Source organism: Vipera berus, assembly GCF_964194415.1.
Source record: "Vipera berus genome assembly, chromosome: W".
NCBI lineage: Eukaryota > Metazoa > Chordata > Lepidosauria > Squamata > Viperidae > Vipera > Vipera berus.
Window position 1 is genome coordinate 25,182,566 of NC_138210.1, and position 21,676 is coordinate 25,204,241.

General features: G+C 46.7%; 1 protein-coding gene across 1 annotated transcript in view; it reads right to left on the bottom strand.

Annotated features, from left to right (window-relative positions):
- Nucleotides 1-21,676, bottom strand: part of LOC308676209 (nucleolar transcription factor 1-like) — a 243,248-nt gene that overhangs the window by 83,757 nt on the left and 137,815 nt on the right. The window contains exons 12-13 of the mRNA XM_081341986.1: nucleotides 21,280-21,393; nucleotides 12,741-12,896 (exon numbers count right to left, since the gene is read on the bottom strand). Coding sequence (XP_081198112.1) covers nucleotides 12,741-12,896; nucleotides 21,280-21,393 — 270 coding nt within the window. The remainder of the gene's footprint in view (nucleotides 1-12,740; nucleotides 12,897-21,279; nucleotides 21,394-21,676) is intronic.

Sequence of the window (21,676 nt, forward strand, 5' to 3'; positions counted from 1 at the left end):
GTTCACTTAGTGACTGTTCAAAGTTACAACGGCACAGGGACAACTTGGATCTTGTTGCAATTACAGAGACATGGTTCAGGGATTCCAATGATTGAGATATAATTATATCAGTGTACCCTAGCCGATGCAGAATGGGTGGCAGCGACAGATGTGAAGGCAGATAGATTAGTGTGCAGTTTTCAGGCCGAGCATCCAGGCTGGCCCAAGTGAGGGTGGTCTTCGAAGTGGACAGTAATGTCTAATGTTCTGTGCACATTAGTGTTTTATTTTCCAGGGCTATCATTCTTTTGTCAAACCTGACTCACACCATAGTTGCCTGTACCTGCTTTTGCTCGCAGCTTTGCCAAACAATGACGGGAGGAGGGTGGTGAGTTCCTAAGGGTGGAGGGAGGCTATGGAACACAAGTGAACAGTCAGGGAGACGTTATCTAACAAGGCCGAGTGATGAAAAATGTTTTGACTGCAGCAGACAGCTTATCCCAAAGCAAAAAAATGAACTCAATTGGTGAAACTATGACAATGAAATGAAATGTGTTTTTCTGGATTTTTTTGTTATTCTGTTTCTCACTGTTAATATAAACCTACCATTAAAATTATAGACTGACGATTTCTTTGTCAGTGGGCAAACGTACAAAAACAGCAGGGGATCAAATAATTTTTCCCCTCACTGTACTATACAGAAAAGACAGAATAGAAAAAGGAGGGGGGGAGTTGCCATTTATGTCAAGGAGGGCATAAAAGCAACACTAATTCAGAAAACACATTAGCTACTTGAAACCCTTTGGGTTTGCTTACAAATTGAAGAGGGATCAGACATCAGAATTGATGTCATATACAGGCCCCCAGGACAACCCGGGTTATGATGATAGCATTCTGGTTGAGAAGATAACCCAGATGGCAATGAAAGGAGAGGTTGTAATCATGGGCAACTTCAACATGACTGATGTTAACTGGAATCTTTCAACTGCACTTACAAGCAGGAGCAGGGATATGTTAGAGGCATTAAAAGGTGCCTCTCTAAAGGAGTTAGTAAAATGTCCAATGAGAGAGGACCATATTTGACAAGGATGAGCAGAGCAACTCTTGAGCAAAAGAAAGCTTGCACAAAAAAAGAAGATACTGAGAGTAGTTAGGTTTACACAGCAACCACACAGATATTTCAGACTTAGTTTTGACAAATGGGGATAGAGTACTAGAAATTGAGGTTGAGTTGGGAAAAACCTAGGTTTGAGTAATCACCAACGCCTTTGGTTTGACATTAAAACTAAAACCCATATAACATACACTAAAACTAAGTTTTAGACTTCAAGTGGACAAATTTTGCCAAAATTGGGGATTATCTACAACATAAATTTGAAGGGTGGCATAAAGTGACAGGACTCAGTGAACACTGATAAAATCTGCCATCTTGGAGGTAACTAGTCTCTATGTGAGGCACATTGGTAAAAGCAAAAGAAACCCAGTGATTCACAGCATTACAGTATGCAGGATAGTAAAGGAGAAAAAAATCAGCATATAGCAGATATAAGAAGAGCAGAAATGTAGCTGATAAAGAGGTACAGTGCATTCAGAAAGTATTCAGATCCCCTTCACTTTTGTCAATTTTGTCATGCTGTGGCCTGATTCTACAGTTGCTTAAATTCACTTTTTTTCTCATTAATACTCAGTACCCCATAATGACAAAGTGAAAACAGAATTTTAGAAATGTCTGTAAATTCATTAAAAGGAAAAGACTGAAATATCACATTGGCATAAGTATTCATACCCTTCACTCAGTACTTTGTTGAAGCACCTTTGGCAGCAATTACAGCCTCGGGTCTTTTTGGGTATGACGCGACAAGCTTTGCACACCTGGATTGGGGAATTTTCTGCCATTCTTCCTTGCAAATTCTCTCAAGCTCAGTCAGGTTGGATGGTGATCGTCGGTGGACAGCCATTTTCAGGTCCTTCCAGAGATGTTCACTAGGGTTCAAGTCAGGGCTCTGGCTGTGTGATTAGGATCGTTGTCATGTTGGAAAGTGAACCTTCGGTCCAGTCTGAGGTCCTGAGCGCTGTGGAACAGGTTTTCATTGAGGATATCCCTGGACTTTGCTCCATTCACCTTTCCCTCAACCCTGACCAGTCTCCCAGTCCCTGCTGCTGAAAAACACCCCCACAACATGATGCTGCCACCACGCTTCACTGTTGGGATGATATTGGGCAGGTGATGAGCGGTGCTTGGTTTCCTACAGACGTAACGTTTAAAATTGAGGCCAAACAATTCAATCTTGGTTTCATCAGACCAGAGGTGCTTTTTTCCAAGCTCCAAGCAGGCTTTCATGTGTTTTGCACTGAGGAGCGGCTTCCATTTAACCACTCTGCCATAAAGCTCAGTTTGGTGGAGGGCTGCAGTGACGGTTGTCCTTCTGGAACTCTGTCCCATCTCCACACAGGATCTCTCGAGCTCAGTCAGAGTGGCCATCGGGTTCTTGGTCACCTCTCTTATTAAGGCCCTTCTCCCCTGATTGCTCAGTTTGACTGGGTGACCAGCTCTTGGAAAAGTCCTAGTTGTGCCAAACTTTTTCCATTTGAGAATTATGGAGGCCACTGTGCTCTTAGGAACCTTCTGTCAACTCTACAACGAACCTGGCTGAAGCCATGTTGCTAATTCTAGGTTGCCACAAGAATGGGAGGGGGCAGCGGTTTTCTGCTAGTCTAAACAATTCTCTGTCCCATGGGAACCAAGGTCATTTCTACCGGTTGAATTGGGGGGGTTGAGCATTCTGTCAGAAAGCCCGCCAAACTATTCTATTGGGAAACATAGTAAATTGCATATTATGGGGGTGGGTAGTTTAACTTTGCAATATTGTAACTCTTTGGAGGGAATTTTAGACTTGGTTTCACTTTTGACGTGCCAATACTATATAGCCAATAAACATATTCTTTGAGGAAACTTCCAGCCTCGGAGTTCTGATTAGTTTGGTCTCATCTATTGGAACCATGACACCTTCAGTGCAGCAGAAATTTTATTGTAGCCTTCCCCAGATATGTGCCTTGCAGTAATCCTGTCTCTGAGCTCTTCAGGTAGTTCCTTTGACCTCATGGCTTTTGCTCTGCTACAGTATGCATTGTCAGCTGTGAGGCCTTCCTTAGAGAGCTGTGTGCCTTTCTAAATGGCGTCCAGTCAATTGAATTTACCATAGGTTGACTCCAATCAAGGTGTAGAAACATATCAGCAACCATCAAGTGAACTGGGAGGCACCTGAGCTAACTTTCAAGTGTTGTTGCAAAGGGTCTGAATAGTTATGCCAATGTGATATTTCAGTTTTTTCTTTTTAATAAATTTACAGACATTTCTAAAATTCTGTTTTCACTTTGTCATTGTGGGGTACTGAATAGATTAATGAGAAAAAATGAATTTCAACAACTGCAGAATCAGGCTGCAGCAAAACAAAATTGACAAAAGTGAAGGGGGTCTGAATACTTTCTGAATGCACTGTATATAAGAACCTAAAGAAGGAAGCCAAACAAGTTATTAGTGCTGCTAAAGCAGAGGTCCCCAACCTTTTGGGCACCAGGGACTGGTTCTGTGGAGAGGTTTATCCACAGACTGGAGGGTGCGTGGTTTTTTGTGCTGCCTGCATCTTGCGGATGGGGCTTTGCTTGTTTCTGCGGACTGGCTGCTGGCATGCCACAGACTGGTACTGGTCCATGGACCAGGGATTGGAGACCCCTGTGCTAAAGCACAGAAAGAGGAGGAACTGGTTAAATCAGTGCAGGTTCTTTTGCAGGGTTTTTAGAGGTGGAGGTGGCAGGTGAGCTAGCCCACTTAAAGCTTAATAAAACAATAGATCCGGAGGGTATTCATCCCAGAGTTCTGAGGGAACTTCTAAGTGTGCTCACTGGACCATTAACTGATCTGTTTAACCAGTCTCTTATAACAGGTGATGTCCTCCAGGACTGGCGAACAGCTTATATTGTACCCATCCACAAGAAGTGGGTAGGGAAGAAGCTGGAAACTAGGACAGTGTAGTAGTGAAGTTAATGGAATCACTCCTGCAAAAAAAGGTTTAACAAACATTTAAGTGTTCTACTTGATGGATCCAAAGCAGCATGGTTTTACTGAGGGCAAATCATGTCAAACTAACCTGATTTGACTTTTTTAACTATGTCACTAATGTGTCAAGCTACAAAACCTACTGTCTTTAGGACTGCTATATGCTTCTAGCTTGTCAACAGTGGGGGGAGGGGGAGAAGAGGGGAGAGTTTTGGATGCACAGGTGTTCCTTATCAATGTGAGAGCTGAAGCAGTTGAAGAGTTGTTTTGGCAAACTGAAGTTTCTTCTCATAACAATTATTGGAAGATATATTGGACAATGTGACCTGAAATGTCAGAGAGGGGAGGGAAAGGACCCAGATTGTTGGGGGCAATAAGCTGACTTTGTAATAATGCCGCTGGGGGGGGGGGCGAAAGCCCTAATAAGCAGGCATATACATAGAATGAACACATTGATTTGTGCTTTAGATTGTAAGCCACCCTGAGTCTTCGGAGAAGGGCAGGATATAAATGGGATTAAAAAAAAAGTTTCACTCTTTTAATTATCTGCTTTCTGCCATTTTCTTAGAGCTAGCTTCCATTCTATCTTACCAGTTTGCTAATGCCTAATAAAGTTTATATTAGAGAACGCAATGTCTCTGGTGTTTTGCTTCATTGGGCTTCTCAGCCAGAACTTGACACTAAGCTAGCTCTGAGAAACAATTCCAATTCCATTGAGGGGTCCTGAGCCCCTACGCCCTTCTGGTAGCCTCCAGAGGGGTGGTGAAGACTTAGGAGAAGATGCCTGAAACGGAGAAGACGGCTGGAGCCAGGTCGGGATCGACCAGCGGGACTCCAGCTGGGGCCAAAAGCAGCTTCATAACCCCACCGGCCTCAACACGACCCAAGGAGCAAGTTGAACATAATGAGCCGACTCTGGAGTGGATGGGTGGAGCAGTGGCATTCAACCGACCTGAGTTGGAGAAGCGGCGAGAGGAGCTATGGAAAGCCACTGAAGCTGAATTCCCATTGGACTGCCTTCGGCCCAAATGGAGCAGAGAGCTGGAGTGGTGGGAGCGAGGAGCCTCGGAGTGGACAGCATCCAGGGAGTGCTACTTGACAAGGTGTGGCAGTCAATTGATGGAGCAACTGAGGCAGAAGTTTAGCAGCCTGGAGGTCGATGGAGGAGAGCTTGTCCTATGGCTGGATCCTTGACCCCGAAGGGGCTCAGCTCCGTTTCTAGCTCAAGCACCAGCACCTTCACCCCAGCACTCAACAGGAGCAGGAGCAGCGATGGCTGGAGGAGCAGTTAGCCTGCAACCTGGATTACCTCCCCAGTCTGAGACAGAGAGCCTGCAGTCTGCCACCGGCGCCTCCTCCTCAGCCGAGGCGGAGAGACAGCTGTCTTTGGGGCCTGAGCTAAGTGAGGGGGAGGAACAGATGGCGCTCATCCCAGATGCATGTATGCGTAGAGAGGAGAGGAGAGCAACAGAAGGCAATAAGCCGGGTCTCAGGAAAAAGAAGACGTAGATGCTAGCCAGCCCCTCCCGGGGTGGAAAATAAATAGTAGGGGTTTGGGAGTGGCCTGTTGTTGTAGACAACCATTCGTTTTCCAGGGTACATCAATCAAGTCAGATTCCTTTGCCAGAACCAGGTTTCTCGGGACTACTTGCTCTGTATTTGAGGTGCCAACTGAGTCTCCCTGCTGGGAACTAATAGGTAGTGAATTAGCCTTGTTGACCCGGAATTAAGAGACAGTATAGGAAGTATCAGTTGTGAATATTTGCAGATGGCCTGCTGTCTTTGGGCACTTGCAGAGTCGTGGATGCAGGGTCATGAAAGGACAGCAAGGAAACACCCAATGTCCTAACGCACCCAAAAACATATGATATCTTTAGGGAAACACCCAAAAGGGAACATGTATAGCTACTTCTGCTTTCTCTCTTATCTACAGTGTGCCAGACTTACTGGGTGAAATCTTTATCTTATGTGTGTCAGCTTTGCTGGATGGGTTGCTTATGCAATCAGAAACAATAAATACAAGGATTTCTTGTCATTCGGGGCTTCTCTCATTTAGAGGAGCCCGTCTTTGTTCAGCTGAATAAAAATGTAAAAGTTTAAAGGCAACTTCTGGTTTCCTGTATTTTTTATCAAGCAAAACATCAGAACCTGCATATCAGCCTCAGCCAGTGTGAACAGGGACTGTTTCTGCTTGGCTTAATCCTTGAAAGACTTTCTATCTGGAGTTCTCAAGTGAACAGAGACTGTTCTTGCCCTGTGTCAGAAGGGGAAAAGACTTTCCTTTGTGACTACTTCTTTTTGGTTTTGTCTACCCAACGTGAACAAAGATTGCTCCTGCCCTGTTTTAATAAAAGAGGGTTGCTTTACTCGTGAGTAAGCAGTTCCTTATTGCTTGCAAAGGCTGAGTCAGAACAGCAAGTCAGATGGGTGCAGTATTTCAAAAGATTTGATTTTGAACTGAAATAATTCCAGGAGGGAACAACTTCCTGGCTGATGACCTGTCCTGCATGCCCTAATACAAAAGCACTCGGCAGGAGGTGGTGAGTTCTGTCATTCCAGATAGGCAGCAAGCGGCACAAGCGACAACCAGACGGCAGGAGAAAAAGAGTTTGTCCCCCATCGATGCATTTGCAAAACAGCTGAAGCAAGAGCTGCAAACCGACACATAATGTAGTTCATCAGAATTGACCATGAGGTAGGGGCTGGCATGGAAGGGGGACAAATTATATGTCCCAGACCATCTGTGACTACAAGTCCTGCAACGCAGCCACGATGCCAAGCAGGCAGACAACTTTGGGTTCCTAAAGACGCTGCATCTCACTAATCGTCAGTTCTGGTGGCCAAAGATGAAGAAAGACATTGAGAACTATGTAAGAAGCTGTGCTGTTTGCACAGCCAGCAAAAGACTACCAGGGAAGAGTCCGGGGCTGCTGCAGCACATAACTGACCCGACCAGAACCTGGGAGGAGATAGCCATGGAGTTGTTGTTGTTGTTGTTGTTGTTGTTGTTGTTGTGGAGTTGTTGTTGTTGTTGTTGTTGTTGTTGTTGTTGTTATTATTATTATTATTATTATTATTATTATTATTATTATTATTATTATTATTATTATTATTATTATTATTAATTTTATTTGTATACCGCCCTTCTCCCGAAGGACTCAGGGCGGTGAACAGGGCAATACATATTAAAAAACAAGATACAAAAATTAAAAACGATTAAACAAATGCCCATGAATAAGTTAAAACACATTAAAAATAGATTAAAACAGATTAATAAAACCCAACCCCATCCCATCAGGCCAGGCCAGCTTGTTCGAAAAGGTAGGTTTTGAGATTGCGCCGGAAGGAGTGGAGGTCAGGCGCCATCCGGAGCTCGACCGGAAGATGGTTCCATAAATCCAGCGCGCCCACAGAGAACGCCCTCCCCCTGGGGGCCACCAGTCAACATTCTTCGACCGGTGGCACCCTGAGGAGGCCCTCTCTGTGGGAGCGTACTGGGCGGAGGGAAGTTGACGCCGGCCGCAGGTGCTCCCCAAGCCATGTAGGGCTTTGTAGGTCATTACCAACACCTTGAATCTCACCCGGAAGACAACTGGAAGCCAATGCAGCTCGCGGAGCAGAGGTGTAACATGGGAGTGTCGGGAAACTCCCAAGACAACTCTCGCGGCTGCATTCTGTACCAGCTGGAGCCTCCGAGTGGTCTTCAAGGGTAGCCCCATGTAGAGAGCGTTGCAGTAGTCCAGACGAGAGGTCACGAGGGCGTGAGTGACCGTATGTAAGGCATCCCGGTCTGGATAGGGCCGCAACTGGCGCACCAGGCGAACCTGGGCGAAGGCCCCCCTCGTCACAGCTACTATATGGTCTTTTAGAGAAAGCTGTGAATCTAGGAGGACTCCCAAGTTGCGAGCCCTATCTACGGGGGGGTAATAACTCACCCCCCATAGGGAGAGATGGGATATCCTGAATATCCCGAGATGCCGGTACGCACAGCCACTCGGTCTTGTCAGGGTTGAGTCGAAGCCTGTTCCTCCTCATCCAGACCCGAACCGCCTCCAGGCAGTGGGACATCACGTCGAGGGCATCACTGGGGTGGTTTGGGGTCGAAATGAAAAGCTGGGTATCATCACCATACTGATGATACCCAACTCCAAAACCACGAATGATCTCACCCAGCGGTTTCATGTAGATGTTGAACAGGAGAGGCGACAGGACCGACACCTAAGGGACTCCACAAGCGAGAAGCCTCGAGGTCGACCTCTGTCCCCCTGCCAACACCGACTGCGAGCGTCCCAGGAGATAGGAGAACCACTGAAGGACCGTGCCTCCCACTCCCAATCCCCTGAGACGCCGCAGGAAGATACCATGGTCGATGGTATCGAAAGCCGCTGAGAGGTCTAATAGGACTAGGACAGAGGAATATCCCCTGTCCCGAGCCCTCCAGAGATCATTCACCAGAGCGACCAATGCCGTCTCCGTGCTGTACCCAGGCCTGAAGCCCGATTGGTACGGTTCTAGATAATCCGCTTCATCCAGAACCAGAGGGAGCTGATGCGCCACCACACTCTCAACAACCTTCGCAAGAAAGCGAAAGTTGGAGACCGGACGAAAGTTATTTAACACAGCTGGGTCCAAGGCAGGCTTCTTGAGGAGAGGTCTCACCACCGCCTCCTTCAAGACGGCGGGGAAACTACCCTCACTCAAAGAGGCAGATATAACCGCCTGGAACCAGCCTCGTGTCCCCTCCCGGGCTGCATAAACCAGCCAGGAAGGGCACGGGTCCAATAAACATGTGGTGGAGCTCAGCCTCCCCATAATCCTGTCCACTTCCTCCGGAGTTACAGGATTGAAATCCTCCCAGATCACATTGACAAGATCACCCATGTCCTGATCGTCCGACTCTGCCCAGTCGGAGTCCAGACCGGTCCGAATCCGAGCGATTTTATCCAACAGATGTTGACTAAACTCCTCGGCACACCCCTGCAAGGGTTCCTCACTCACCTCCTGATTGAGGAGGGAGCGGGTCACCCTAAACAGGGCGGCCGGGCGATTATCTGCGGACGCGATAAGGGTAGCGAAGTAATTAGACCTCGCCACCCTTATCGCTGCGAGATAAGACCTAATATGGGTTCTTAGTCGCAATCGGTCAGATTCAGATCGGCTGGACCTCCAACCGCTCTCTAGGCCCCTTCTCCGACGCTTCATCTCCCGGAGCTCCGTGGAGAACCATGGAGCCCACTGGGATCTGCGCCGGGTCAGGGGCCGCAAGGGTACAACTCAGTCAAGTGCCTCCGTGGCCGTCCTTTCCCAGGCTTCCACTAAGGCATCTGCCGAGCTGTGAGCAGAGGAGGCAGGTGGGGACCCCAGCGCTGCCTGGAACCTCTCAGGATCCATTAAGCGCCTGGGGCGGAACCATCTAGTTGGCTCAACACACCCACGGTGGGGAGTGGCAAAACGGAAGACCAGCCTCAGGAGATGATGATCGGTCCATGACAGGGGCATAACAATTGGGGAGCCCCCACCAAGATCATCTAACCACCGTCCAGATAGAAAAACCAAATCCAGGGTGTGACCGCCCACATGAGTCGGTCCATGAATTACTTGCATCAGGTCCATGGCCGTCATGGAAGCCATGAACTCCCGAGCTAACTCAGATGATCCTCCCAGGGATGGTAGATTGAAGTCACCCAAAACCATGAGTTTGGGGAACTCAATCACCAGCCCCGAGAGGATATCGAGAAGCTCAGGCAGGGCTGCTGCTGCGCGACTAGGCGAAAGGTACACCAGCAGCAAGCCCAGCTGCGCCCTAGGACCACACCTCAATAAGAGAGATTCACACCCGACTATCTGAAGAACGGTGGCCTCCTGCGGACATAAGGTCTCCCTCATAACCACAGCCACTCCCCCACCCCCACCCCTACCCTGAGTCCGAGGCCGGTGTAGCACCCGGAAGATCAACCAGTGGGATACCACCCTCTGGGCCCAACCAGGTCTCCGTGATGCAAGCCAGGTCCGCATGCTCACCCTCGACCAGATCCCGGACGAGAGGAGCCTTATTAACGACGGACCTGGCGTTCAAGTAAACCAGCCGGAACTCAGGTGGCTGCACATCCTCACTCCCGGGGCCTTGGGGTGAAGACAGAGGGTCGGAGCGCCTCACCGCTTGTAGATAGCGGGGATGCCCTCCCGGGTATCGATACGGCCCACCTGCTGCCATTCCCTAATGTCGTGGGAATAGGAAGTCCCACGACCCGCTCCCGAGATCCGGAGGCAGCAGACCCTGGCTCCTCCCCCCCGCGATCTGTCCCAGGCCTGGCCTGAACAACGGTTGGTGGATTACCCCCCATTTCCAGCCAACCACGACCCTCCCCCCTCCTTAACCCCACAAAAAATTTGACTAAAAAGGTAATCAGGGGCCTCTTATTAAATTTATACCGGAGGCCCCTGCCCCTGCCCAACCATCTCTCAGGGTCCTAGCAATTGGGCCCTTCATCAAGAGGAAATGTAAAGAGTGAGGCGGGTCGCACCTAGGATGGGGGGGCCCCCCTGAGGGCGAACAAAACCGTGCTCGGATAAGTCAGACGCATGGTGGTTGTTAGACCAATCCGGCAGAAAAAGGCAGACCCAGATCGAAATGGGAGGATCTCAAGATAGAAGGAGAATGTCCAGAGTGCAAACCCAGCTCCACTGCCACTAGAGCTGGGTAACCCCGGGACAGGTCAATTCCCGCCCTCTCACGACGGTTAGAACCGGGGAGCAGCCTGGAACATACAACCGGGGAAGGCAATACCGCCTAGAGCTCTCACCTCTAGGAGGTAGCAGATGTAAAGTTTCAACCACCCTCCCACAGTGGTTGTAACCCGGGCCTTCCAAAACCATGGGGGAGAGGAGAAAAGAGGGGGGAGTTAGAGCAAAAGAGTCAGTGAAATAAATCAAGGCTAAAAAGCCTGTAGAGTCACAGAATGGTAGGAGAGCTCCAGTTACACAATTCGTTTTCATATTGTAGAGAGGATCAGATGATGGTCAGCCCGGAAGGGAAAACAAGACCATGATATTTCAGCAGAACCACGAAACATGGTCTAGTCAATTTCTGGCGGCGCAGAACTTAGGTTGTGCCTCACAAACATCCGAGACATCAGCGTCCGCATTCCACCACCAGGCCGAGGTCACCATACCAGAGAGGCTGCGGTACTCCAACTCCCCTCGCCGCCAGCCTTCTCAGACGCCAACCAGAGAACGTCTCCACCACTCCAGCACTTCAACTCTGACGCTGCTCCAAGCCGCGATTCAGTGTCGACCATCGATCAGCCAGCACGCGGCTCCTCCAAGCAGCTGGAAGGCTCTCCCAAACGTTGCCAAGCTCCCCAAAGTTGTCCCGGGCTCCGCACGTTCCGGAGGCGCCGCCAGGCTCCACAGGCTCCACCAGGCCCCCCGCAACACCATAACAGCGCCGACAGTCAGCTGGTCGGCGGAACGCAGGCCTCCGAGATTTTCCGCCCAGTTCCAACGGGTTCTTCACCAAGCTCTCAAGACTCCCGCGGCACCGACGGTCAGCTGGTCGGCGCCGCGTAGAGCAGAGCTCCGCCGAGTTCATCCGGGTCTTTTGAATATTCCAACAGCCTCTATTGGAGTTCGTCCAGCCCCCTGCGGCACCGACAAACAGCTGGTCGGCGCCACACAGCACGGGGCTCCGCCCAACTCCTCCGCGTCCTCCAAGCCCTCCAAAAAACTCCTCCGGGCTCAGCTGAAAGACCTCGGAGAGTCCACGGAGCCAAAGGTAACAATACGGGCGTTCCAAACAGCCACAGAAGCTCACCTCGTCCTCATCCTCGTCCCAAATCCTTCACAGAAAAAAAATTCCTGTGAGGCTCCCAAGGGTCGCCGAATTGCCGGAGTTCCGCACGGAGCTCAGCCGAGCACGTCCGCCATCTTGGGCATGCGCAAATTAGTGATTTAATAGTGGAGCTACTGGAGAGTGGGGGAAGCAACGCGATTTGGACTGTGATAGACCTGTTTTCCAAGCAAGCCCACTTCACTGCCTGTGCTGCTCCTCCCCTAAGCCCAGAAACTAGTGAAGATGTTTTTGTAACACATCTACCAACTGCATGGAGCACCTACCACACCAACTCTGTCTCATTCCTCTCAAACCCAGCTTTCTAACTGGCAATCAAGTTGTGTGTATAATTTCCCTAAAGTCGCACACACTCTCCTTCTCAGGCTTCTAAACCAAGCCTCAAGACCTGTCCATGGAATAGTCATAGATGTCCTGGGAAATGGCAATTATTGAAGAATATCTAACAGGGCTCTGACCATCTTTGCACTATGAAGGTACTATTGAGTTACAGCTCCATATACAACACCCAACTTGGGGGGGGGGGAATAAGAGAGGTAATGGAAGATAGAATGGTAGGAGCACCCAGACTGTGATGGAGCTGCTTGGTGCTGATGGCTCAGGAAAATTCCAGAACCTACCTTCAGGCTTCTAGCAAGTATTTTTTTCCCCCCTAGTTTTTAATGGTGAGGGAGAGGGTCAAGGTCCTGGTTTTATCTAAGTCAACAGAAAAAAATCCATGTGACTGACACATTATTATTAAATGTTATTTGTTGCTCATCTTGCAGTTCAAGGAGACTCTGAGTGGAATACATGCTGCTCTATATCTCTACTCCAAAAGATGGTTAGAAAAATGTGCATTATTGATTAAACAACCTTTCTTTTCTCTGAAAGATCATTCCACATCCGTGCCAGCAACCGGGCGAGTTCACTCTCCGACAGTTCAGGTCGCTCTTCCTGCAGCTGCTTGCGTTTCTCCTCCGAGAAGATAAACATAGCAGAAATGGGCCGTTTGGGTTTCTCAGAACCTCCCTGTTAAAGAACACAAAGGTACTCATTGGTGTGGAACTTTGCGTTTATCTTTTTGTTTATTTATTTATAAATAATATTTTATTAATTTTTCAATTTTACATTTAAGTATTTAAGAAGCAACGTGGTGGCTGGGTTAATCAATAGTTCGATAACATATAAAAATCTTTAGTACAAATCTCAAGTTACAACATCAAATATTTCCTCTCTTTTTCCCTTAACATCTACTGTCTCATATTTAGGCTAATACAGTTCTTATTACATCAACACAGTAAAAACATCCTTATTACATGTACCAATAATTTTTAGCTTATACATATCTTAAATACTTTTTACATTCAAATTTCATAAACAATCCATATCCTGTTCTTAATTTTTCCCAATTTTTATTTTCCCATCAATATTCCAATTTAACATTTGATATTTATAATTTTCAGGCTTTAGGTAACCAAAAGGAGCCTTGGTGGAGCAGTGGGCTAATGCCTCCTTAAGTAACACCAGCTGCCTGCCATTAGTGCAGGTTCGAGTCCCACCAGGCTCAAGGTTGACTCAGCCTTCCATCCTCCCGAGGTAGGTAAAATGAGGACCCAGATTGTTGGAGGCAATAAGCTGACTTTGTAAAAATGCCGCTGGGGGGGGGGGCGAAAGCCCTAATAAGCAGGCATACACATAGAATGAAGGCTATTGCTAAGCACATTGATTTGTGCTTCTTAGATTGTAAGCCGCCCTGAGTCTTTGGAGAAGGGTGGGATATAAATGGGATTAAAAAAAAAAATTCCCTTCTCTCAATACATAACAGAATGTAATATTCAAAATACACATTTCATCTATTTGAATATAGTCTTGTTCTATTTCCTAAAAGTTATCTATTTCCCACCATATTAAATCATCTACTTAATAATACAATTTCCCCTTTAATAAATCAAAACCATTATATACAGTATATTGCCTGGGTTAATCAATAAATCAAACATATTCATAATAATTATTTTTTTCTTTTAGGTCTAATTTTTAAATATTAAACAGATAAAATCCTTATTTGTCAACTAATTTCCAAATATTTTAAATCTAATGACCAAAATTCCCCTTATTTCAACTTCTCCCTTTAACCCTCTAATTAATATGAAATCCCCTCTAATAAATCAAACCCCAAATTTCTTCAGCCTTATTCTGGCTTTCTTCCTTTGCCAACTGGACTTCCATATCAGTGCTTTTAGATCGTCAAATAGATCTCCCTCTATTATTATATGTTATTTGAAATAAAAGAGACCATTTAGTTGCCTTTTTTTTGGAAGGACTAGCCCATTTGTATTCATTAAATTGTCTCCCTAATATTCCAATTCCCCATGATTGCCCTGATATGTTTATCTTCCATTCAATCTGTTCCTTCTTTGTCAAATTTCTTCTGATTTATATAGAGAGTCTTTTCCATTTTCAGTGTTGTCACTCCCTTTTCTGGATTTTCCATTAACTGTATTTGATGATCAATTGAGTCCTCCGTCTTAATATTTGATTGTTCCACTTCTTCTGTTATCTTCTGCGTTGTTAGTTCTTTGGTTGTAGTCAAAGTTTGGTTTTGTGCATCTAAGCTGGCATCTTGTTCTTTTATGTTAGGTCTTATTTTATCCCAAGCTGAAAGAATGGTTTAATGTATTGCTTTCAACATGGAAAGGATCTTTTCCTGGTCTTCATCCATATTTGTTTAATAATGTGTTGAGGACTTTAAAATCAGATGTTAAAAATAATTTTATAACTAGGTATGGGACCTCTCTTTCACATGTTTATAGATAGTTTTTATAGTAGAAGTCGATTTGTCAAACAAGGTTTTATAGTCCAAGGTATTTTATCATCTCATATAGTAACCAATGTTCCTCAATAAAGAAGTGGAAGGCAATTCCCCACATATAACTCTGAAAGTCAGTAAAGGTTTACATTCATAGTTCAAGTAGGCCAGTTATGCCGCCCAGATGTTCTCTTTACAGCTGAGTTTCTCACAGGTGGTGCCAAAGTCAAAAGAGTCTTATCTAAAGTCTGGGCTTCGAGCCAAGTCTCCTTTAGGAAATAACAAGTTGTAATACCAAACCTCACCACATGATGTCACTGACGCCATTTAAAGTTTTTTAAGCCCAAAATTTTTATAATCCTTTTTCCAATTTTTTTTTTGTAGATAAAAACAAAAGTCTCCAATAAAGATAAGAAAACTTTTGGTCCCCAAGTTTCAGGAACATATAAATCCAATTAGATTAAAGTTGTTCTTTTAGTGTTTTAATTCCCCTGGGTAGTCAGTCGCCGCTATTCTTAGAGGGTGGGATAGAAATTCCCTTCCCTCTCTCCTCATAGGGGAAATATACTTTGGGCAGTTTTTACAGGAAAAGAAAATACTTAGGATAAAGAGAAGATCAGATCTCACCCAGTTTCATCTGCATTGCTTTAGAAGTTCTTGGTGGTGAGTTTGACTTTGGCTGTCTGCAGCCTAGTGACGAGCCATATTACTATGGCTGGTCCTTCCTCCGCCAGTTTGGAGGGCTGCCCCAGATCAAGTGGAAGGGCTGCCGCCCTCCCGCGATCAAGTGGGGGTCCCCTCCTTGCTCGCCGCCCCTACAGGGTGACTTTTGACCCTTTCCAGGTCCCCCAGAGGAGCGAAACCGAACACGGAAGATGGAGCTTGCCTTCCAGTGGCCGCGGCGGCAAACAGTAAGTCTTTTTATTTTTTTTGTAGGCATTATAGAAAAAGCAAAAAACAATAGTAAAAGGGAAAATTTAATTTTAGATCTGCAAACTTTATCTACCAGATTAATCAACTAACATCTTACTTCATTAATCTGTAGGGGAAGTCATTCATACAAGTGAGATCAACTTTTAATTGATAGGGCTGTAAGTTAAAGCAATTTTTGTTTAGCTGCCTTAATGCAAAGAAAAAAAGAAAAAAAAGCTTTCCAAAGATGAATATTTGAGTATAACAATGAGGTTAATTTATTAAAAAACAGTCAACTATTTCACACATCCAATATCTCAAAATGGCTTCTCTGTTAAGACTTTTGAGCATATATGAATTTACAGGTGAAACTCAAAAAATTAGAATATTGTGCAAAAGTTCATTTATTTCAGTAATGCAACTTAAAAGGGGAAACTAATATATGAGATAGACTCATTACATGCAAAGCAAGATAGTTCAAGCCGTGATTTGTCATAATTGTGATGATTATGGCGTACAGCTCATGAAAACCCCAAATCCACAATCTCAAAAAATTAGAATATTGTGAAAAGGTGCGATATTCTAGGCTCAAAGTGTCCCACTCTAATCAGCTAATTAAGCCATAACACCTGCAAAGGGTTCCTGAGCCTTTAAACGGTCTCTCAGTCTGGTTCAGTAGGAATCACAATCATGGGGAAGACTGCTGACCTGACACTTGTGCAGAAAACCATCATTGACACCCTCCACAAGGAGGGAAAGCCTCAAAAGGTAATTGCAAAAGAAGTTGGATGTTCCCAAAGTGCTGTATCAAAGCACATTAATAGAAAGTTGTGTAGAAGGGAAAAGTGTGAAAGAAAAAGGTGCACAAGCAGCAGGGATGACCGCAGCCTGGAGAGGATTGTCAGGAAAAGGCCATTCAAAAGTGTTGGGGACTTTCACAAGGAGTGGACTGAGGCTTGAGTCAGTGCATCAAGAGCCACCACACACAGACGGATCCTGGACATGGGCTTCAAATGTCGTATTCCTCTTGTCAAGCCGCTCCTGAACAACAAACGTCAGAAGCGTCTTACCTGGGCTAAAGAAAAACAGACCTAGTCTGTTGCTCAGTGGTCCAAAGTCCTCTTTTCTGATGAGAGCAACTTTTGCATCTCATTTGGAAACCAAGGACCCAGAGTCTGGAGGAAGAATGAAGAGGCACACACTGCAAGAAGCTTGAAGTCCAGTGTGAAGTTTCCACAGTCTGTGTTGATTTGGGGAGCCATGTCATCTGCTGGTGTTGGTCCACTGTGCTTCATTAAGTCCAGGGTCAACGCAGCCATCTACCAGGAGATTTTGGAGCACTTCATGCTTCCTTCCGCAAACGAGCTTTATGGCCAGCAAACTCGCCTGACCTAAACCCCATAGAGAATCTATGGGGCATTGCCAAGAGAAAGATGAAAGACATGAGACCGAACAATGCAGAAGAGCTGAAGGCCGCTATTGAAGCATCCTGGTCTTCCATAACACCTCAGCAGTGCCACAGGCTGATAGCTTCCATGCCATGCCGCATTGAGGCAGTAATTGCTGCAAAAGGGGCCCAAACCAAGTACTGAGTACATATGCATGCTTATACTTTTCAGAGGTCCGATATTGTTCTATGTCAGGCATGTCCAAAGTCCGGCCCGCGGGCCATTTGCGGCCCGCGGGGCGGTTTAATACGGCCCTCTAACAGCCCTCCCTGCTCTGTGTAAATGCGGCCCTCCCACGGCCCTCCCTGATTGAGGGCGGCAAGCAGAAGACTGTCTGCCACAGGAGGGAAAGCGGTGAGAGGGCCGCATCCTGACGTCACTGCCCAAACTCGCTTGCCGCCTCCTCGTTGTGAGCCCGGGCGCCGTTACCGGGCGGCGGCCGCTTCCCGCACCTTTTTCTGGCTGGCTGAACCACCGCGCTCCTCCCCCCGCCCCAGGCTTGGCGCGGCGTCTCTGCCGGTGCAGCGAGGCTGACGGTGCGCGCCTGGCCTGGCCGAGTGGGAGAAGGGCCTGGCGGGCGGAGTCTCCGGGCTGGCGCCAGGCAGACCCCGACGGCCTTCCCGCCCCTGGAGACGCCCCGGTGGCCAGGGAAAAAGGGCCTGCCACAGGAGGGAGGGCGGTGAGAGGGCCGCATCCTGACGTCACTGCCCAAACTTGGAAGATGAGTGGCGCAGGTGCGGAGCCGGCCTGGCGGGACTCGCTGCCCTACTACAACTGCGTCAGGTTCGCACTCTTGACGTCCTCCACCCTCTTCTCGGTAGGCCACTTCCCCGGATGTGCTAGCCGGCTGGCAAGCAGAGCGGAGCGGGCGCCCCGGGCGAGCTCCGCTCGGCAGCAGCGCTGCCCGACCAGCCGCTCCCTCGGTGCTCTTCCCTCACCGGTCCGCGGCTGCCTCGCCCTGAGCGCGCGCTCGCTTGCCGCCTCCGCGTTGTGAGCCCGGGCGCCGTTACCGGGCGGCGGCTGCTTCCCGCACCTTTTTCTGGCTGGCCGAACCGCCGCGCTCCTCCCCCCCGCCCCAGGCTTGGCGCGGCGTCTCTGCCGGTGCAGCGAGGCTGACGGTGCGCGCCTGGCCTGGCCGAGTGGGAGAAGGGCCTGGCGGGCGGAGTCTCCGGCCTGGCGCCAGGCAGACCCCAACGGCCTTCCCGCCCCCGGAGACGCCCCGGTGGCCAGGGAAAAAGGGCCTGCCGCTCCCTCGGCTTCTCTCTGCGCTGCGAGCACCGCTCGGTTGCCAGGCGGGCTCCGAGTGGCAATTTTCTTGGCCGCTGCACGGAAAGGGCTCGGCTTGAATTCTTCCCGGATGTTTCTGGTTGGTCCCCTCTCAAGTGCTAACCAGGAATGCAGGTGAAGCCCTTGGTATGTGGCAGCCGAGAAAATTGCCTTTCAGAGCCCCTTTGTGCATTGGTTCTTTTGTCAGCCAGAAACAATTGGTTGTGACCATCTACCTGGGCACCCTCTACTCTTCAGCAGCCTCAAGGCCAGGCAAGGGGTGGGGGGTGCGGCTAGCGGGTTGGGCGTGCGGCGCTGGTTCTCTCCTCGGCAGGGGGGAAGGTGAGGCAGCGGCGGGGCAGAATTTGTGAAGTGGTGGAAGTGTGTGAGCTGTTACCAGAGAGTCTGACCTTGTCAAAGCAAATAACACAGTTTCCATCTTCCAAGGTCAAACAGAAAATGGCGACTATAAATAAGAAAAGGAAAGTTGACAGTAAGGGCTGCCGTTTCCAGGAAAGGTGGAAAGTGGAATTTTTTTTCACTGAAATACGGAATCGCTGTGTTTGTCTGATATGTCAAGAGACTGTGGCCGTTTATAAAGAATTTAATATCAAAAGACACTACCAGACAAAACATAGCACATATGACAAACTAACAGGGCGCGACCGCAGTGAAAAGTTGAAGCAACTTGAAGCAGTTTTAATGTCACAACAGCGATTTCTCACAAGAGCCCGTGAGTCAAATGAAAATGCCACAAAGGCAAGCTATGACGTGGCAATGTTAATTGCTAAAAATTGCAAGTCTTTTGCTGAGGGTGATTTTATTAAAGAGTGCGTTATGAAAATGGTTGAAAATATCTGTCCCGAGAAGAAGCAAGAGTTTGCCAACATTTGCCTGGCTCGTAACACTATAGCACGGAGAATTGAAGATATTTCATCAGATATTAAGAGACAGTTGACTTCTTTTCAATAGCCTGTGATGAAAGCACAGACCTATCTGACACAGCTTAGTTGCTGATTTTTTTGAGAGGGGTGGACGATGAAATAAATGTGACTGAAGAGCTACTTGACCTCCAGAGCCTTACGGACCAAACTAGAGGAAAAGATTTATTTGTTGCTGTTAGTTCCGCAATAGATGACATGAAACTGCCCTGGAACAAAATTACTGGGATTATTACTGATGGGGCACCTGCTATGGCTGGTGAACGAAGTGGCTTATCAACCCTAATCTGTAACAAAGTGATTGAAGAAGGAGGCAAAGCTATTAAACTCCATTGTATCATTCATCAACAAGTTCTCTGTGCTAAATATCTCAAATATGATCATGTTATGAAACCGGTTGTAAAGACTATTAATTTTATTCGCGCTAAAGCTCTGTACCACCGCCAGTTTAAACAGTTTCTACTGGACATCCAGGCTGAATATGAAGATGTTTTATATCACAACGATGTAAGATGGCTCAGTCGAGGGTCTGCGCTGCAGCGTTTCTACTCTCTCAGAAAGGAAATAAAAGAATTATTGGAAAAAAAGGGACAACCGATGTGAGAACTATCTGATCCTATTTGGCTGGCTGATTTGGGGTTTCTAGTTGACATAACAAAGCATCTGAATGTACTAAACACGAGTCTTCAGGGAAAAGATGCAGCGGTGAACCAGCTTTATTCACACATCAAGGCCTTTGGAACAAAGCTGCAACTTTTCCAAAGGCATTTGTCACAAACACAGCCCAATACCATACATTTCCCAGCATTGCAGGAAATAATGAACAGTTTTTCACAGGACAATATCAGTGTGCAAATGAGCAGGTATGCAGCAGACATCGCATCTCTGGCTGGAGAGTTTAAACGGCGCTTTCAAGATTTTGCAGCTATTGAAAAGGAGATCAGCCTTTTCTCCTCTCCATTCTCTGTTGACCCCGATGATGCTCCAGATCAGCTGCAGCTTGAGCTCATTGAGCTGCATTGTGACAGCGAGTTACGCAGTCGTCACCAACAGCTCTCTCTTGTGAACTTTTACCGCCAACTGGATAAGGGCAGGTTTCAGGAGATTCGGACATTTGCTAAGAAAATGCTGAGCTTGTTTGGCTCAACATATTTGTGTGAGAAGACATTCTCTGCTATGAACTTTAACAAGAACCGTGTGAGGACAAGACTAAGTGACTCTCATCTGCGTGACATTTTGCGCATCAAAACCACTGCCTTTGTACCAGACCGAGCCTATTTGCTGCAGTACAGATCTCAGTTTCACCCTTCACATTAGTGCAGGTAAGTTTTTTTTTAAATTTATTTAAAATACATTGTGAAAACTCAGCTGCCAGTTGATCTTAATGTTATAAAATGAAAAGTATGCCATTTGCAATTAACTTGGCATAAAATAATTCATTTGCATTTAATTGCAATTGTTCAAAGAATGTTCGGAAAAATGTTCGGCCCTCCAGCATGTTCACTTCATCCAATCTGGCCCTCTTTGAAAAAAATTTGGACACCCCTGTTCTATGTACACTCCTTGTTTTATTGATTGCATGTAATATTCTAATTTTCTGAGATTGTGGATTTGGGGTTTTCATGAGCTGTACACCATAATCATCACAATTATGACAAATCACGGCTTGAACTATCTTGCTTTGCATGTAATGAGTCTATCTCATATATTAGTTTCCCCTTTTAAGTTGCATTACTGAAATAAATGAACTTTTGCAAGATATTCTAATTTTTTGAGTTTCACCTGTATTTTAACTGATTAACAGTTAATACATTAAAAGGTAAATTATTTATTAATCACATTTTCTCTAAGTCTGCTGGACTGTTTGGGGAATGGTGGCATCATGTTTAGTAATAAAATTTCTAAAGCAAGTCCAGCAGCCATTTAAAATGAAGTTTTGAGGCTGGTTTAAAGGTCAGATTCATCCCACTGCTTCAGTGTAAAAATGCATCCATATCCACAGTAAGTAATGCCCCTGAAGTGTGTAGGTCACCCACCTTGTGGGCATCTGGTGATGACTTCTTAGAGGTAGGGCTGGTGGCACCCTTCTTGTTTATTCCCAGCATTTTTTCCTCTCCCAAAACCCTCTGTTGTTCCTCTTCAGGCAGGCTCTAAAAGATAATCACAATCTTTTTTAAAAGGTTATAGAATCACAACATTGGCATATTTGTAATTTCCCTATTTAGCAAATAAACCTGTATGTGATTAGGCAGCCTTTTCAGTATTAACAGAAATCTCCATAGCTGCCTATTCATTTTCTTCTGAGAAGCATACTTTCCCAAGAAGGTGCTACATTAGTAGTACAGGTAGCCCTTGTTTAGCAAGTGCCTTGAACAGCAACTATTCACAGTTATGATGGTGATGAAAAATAACTTTGCAACCAATGCCTGCATT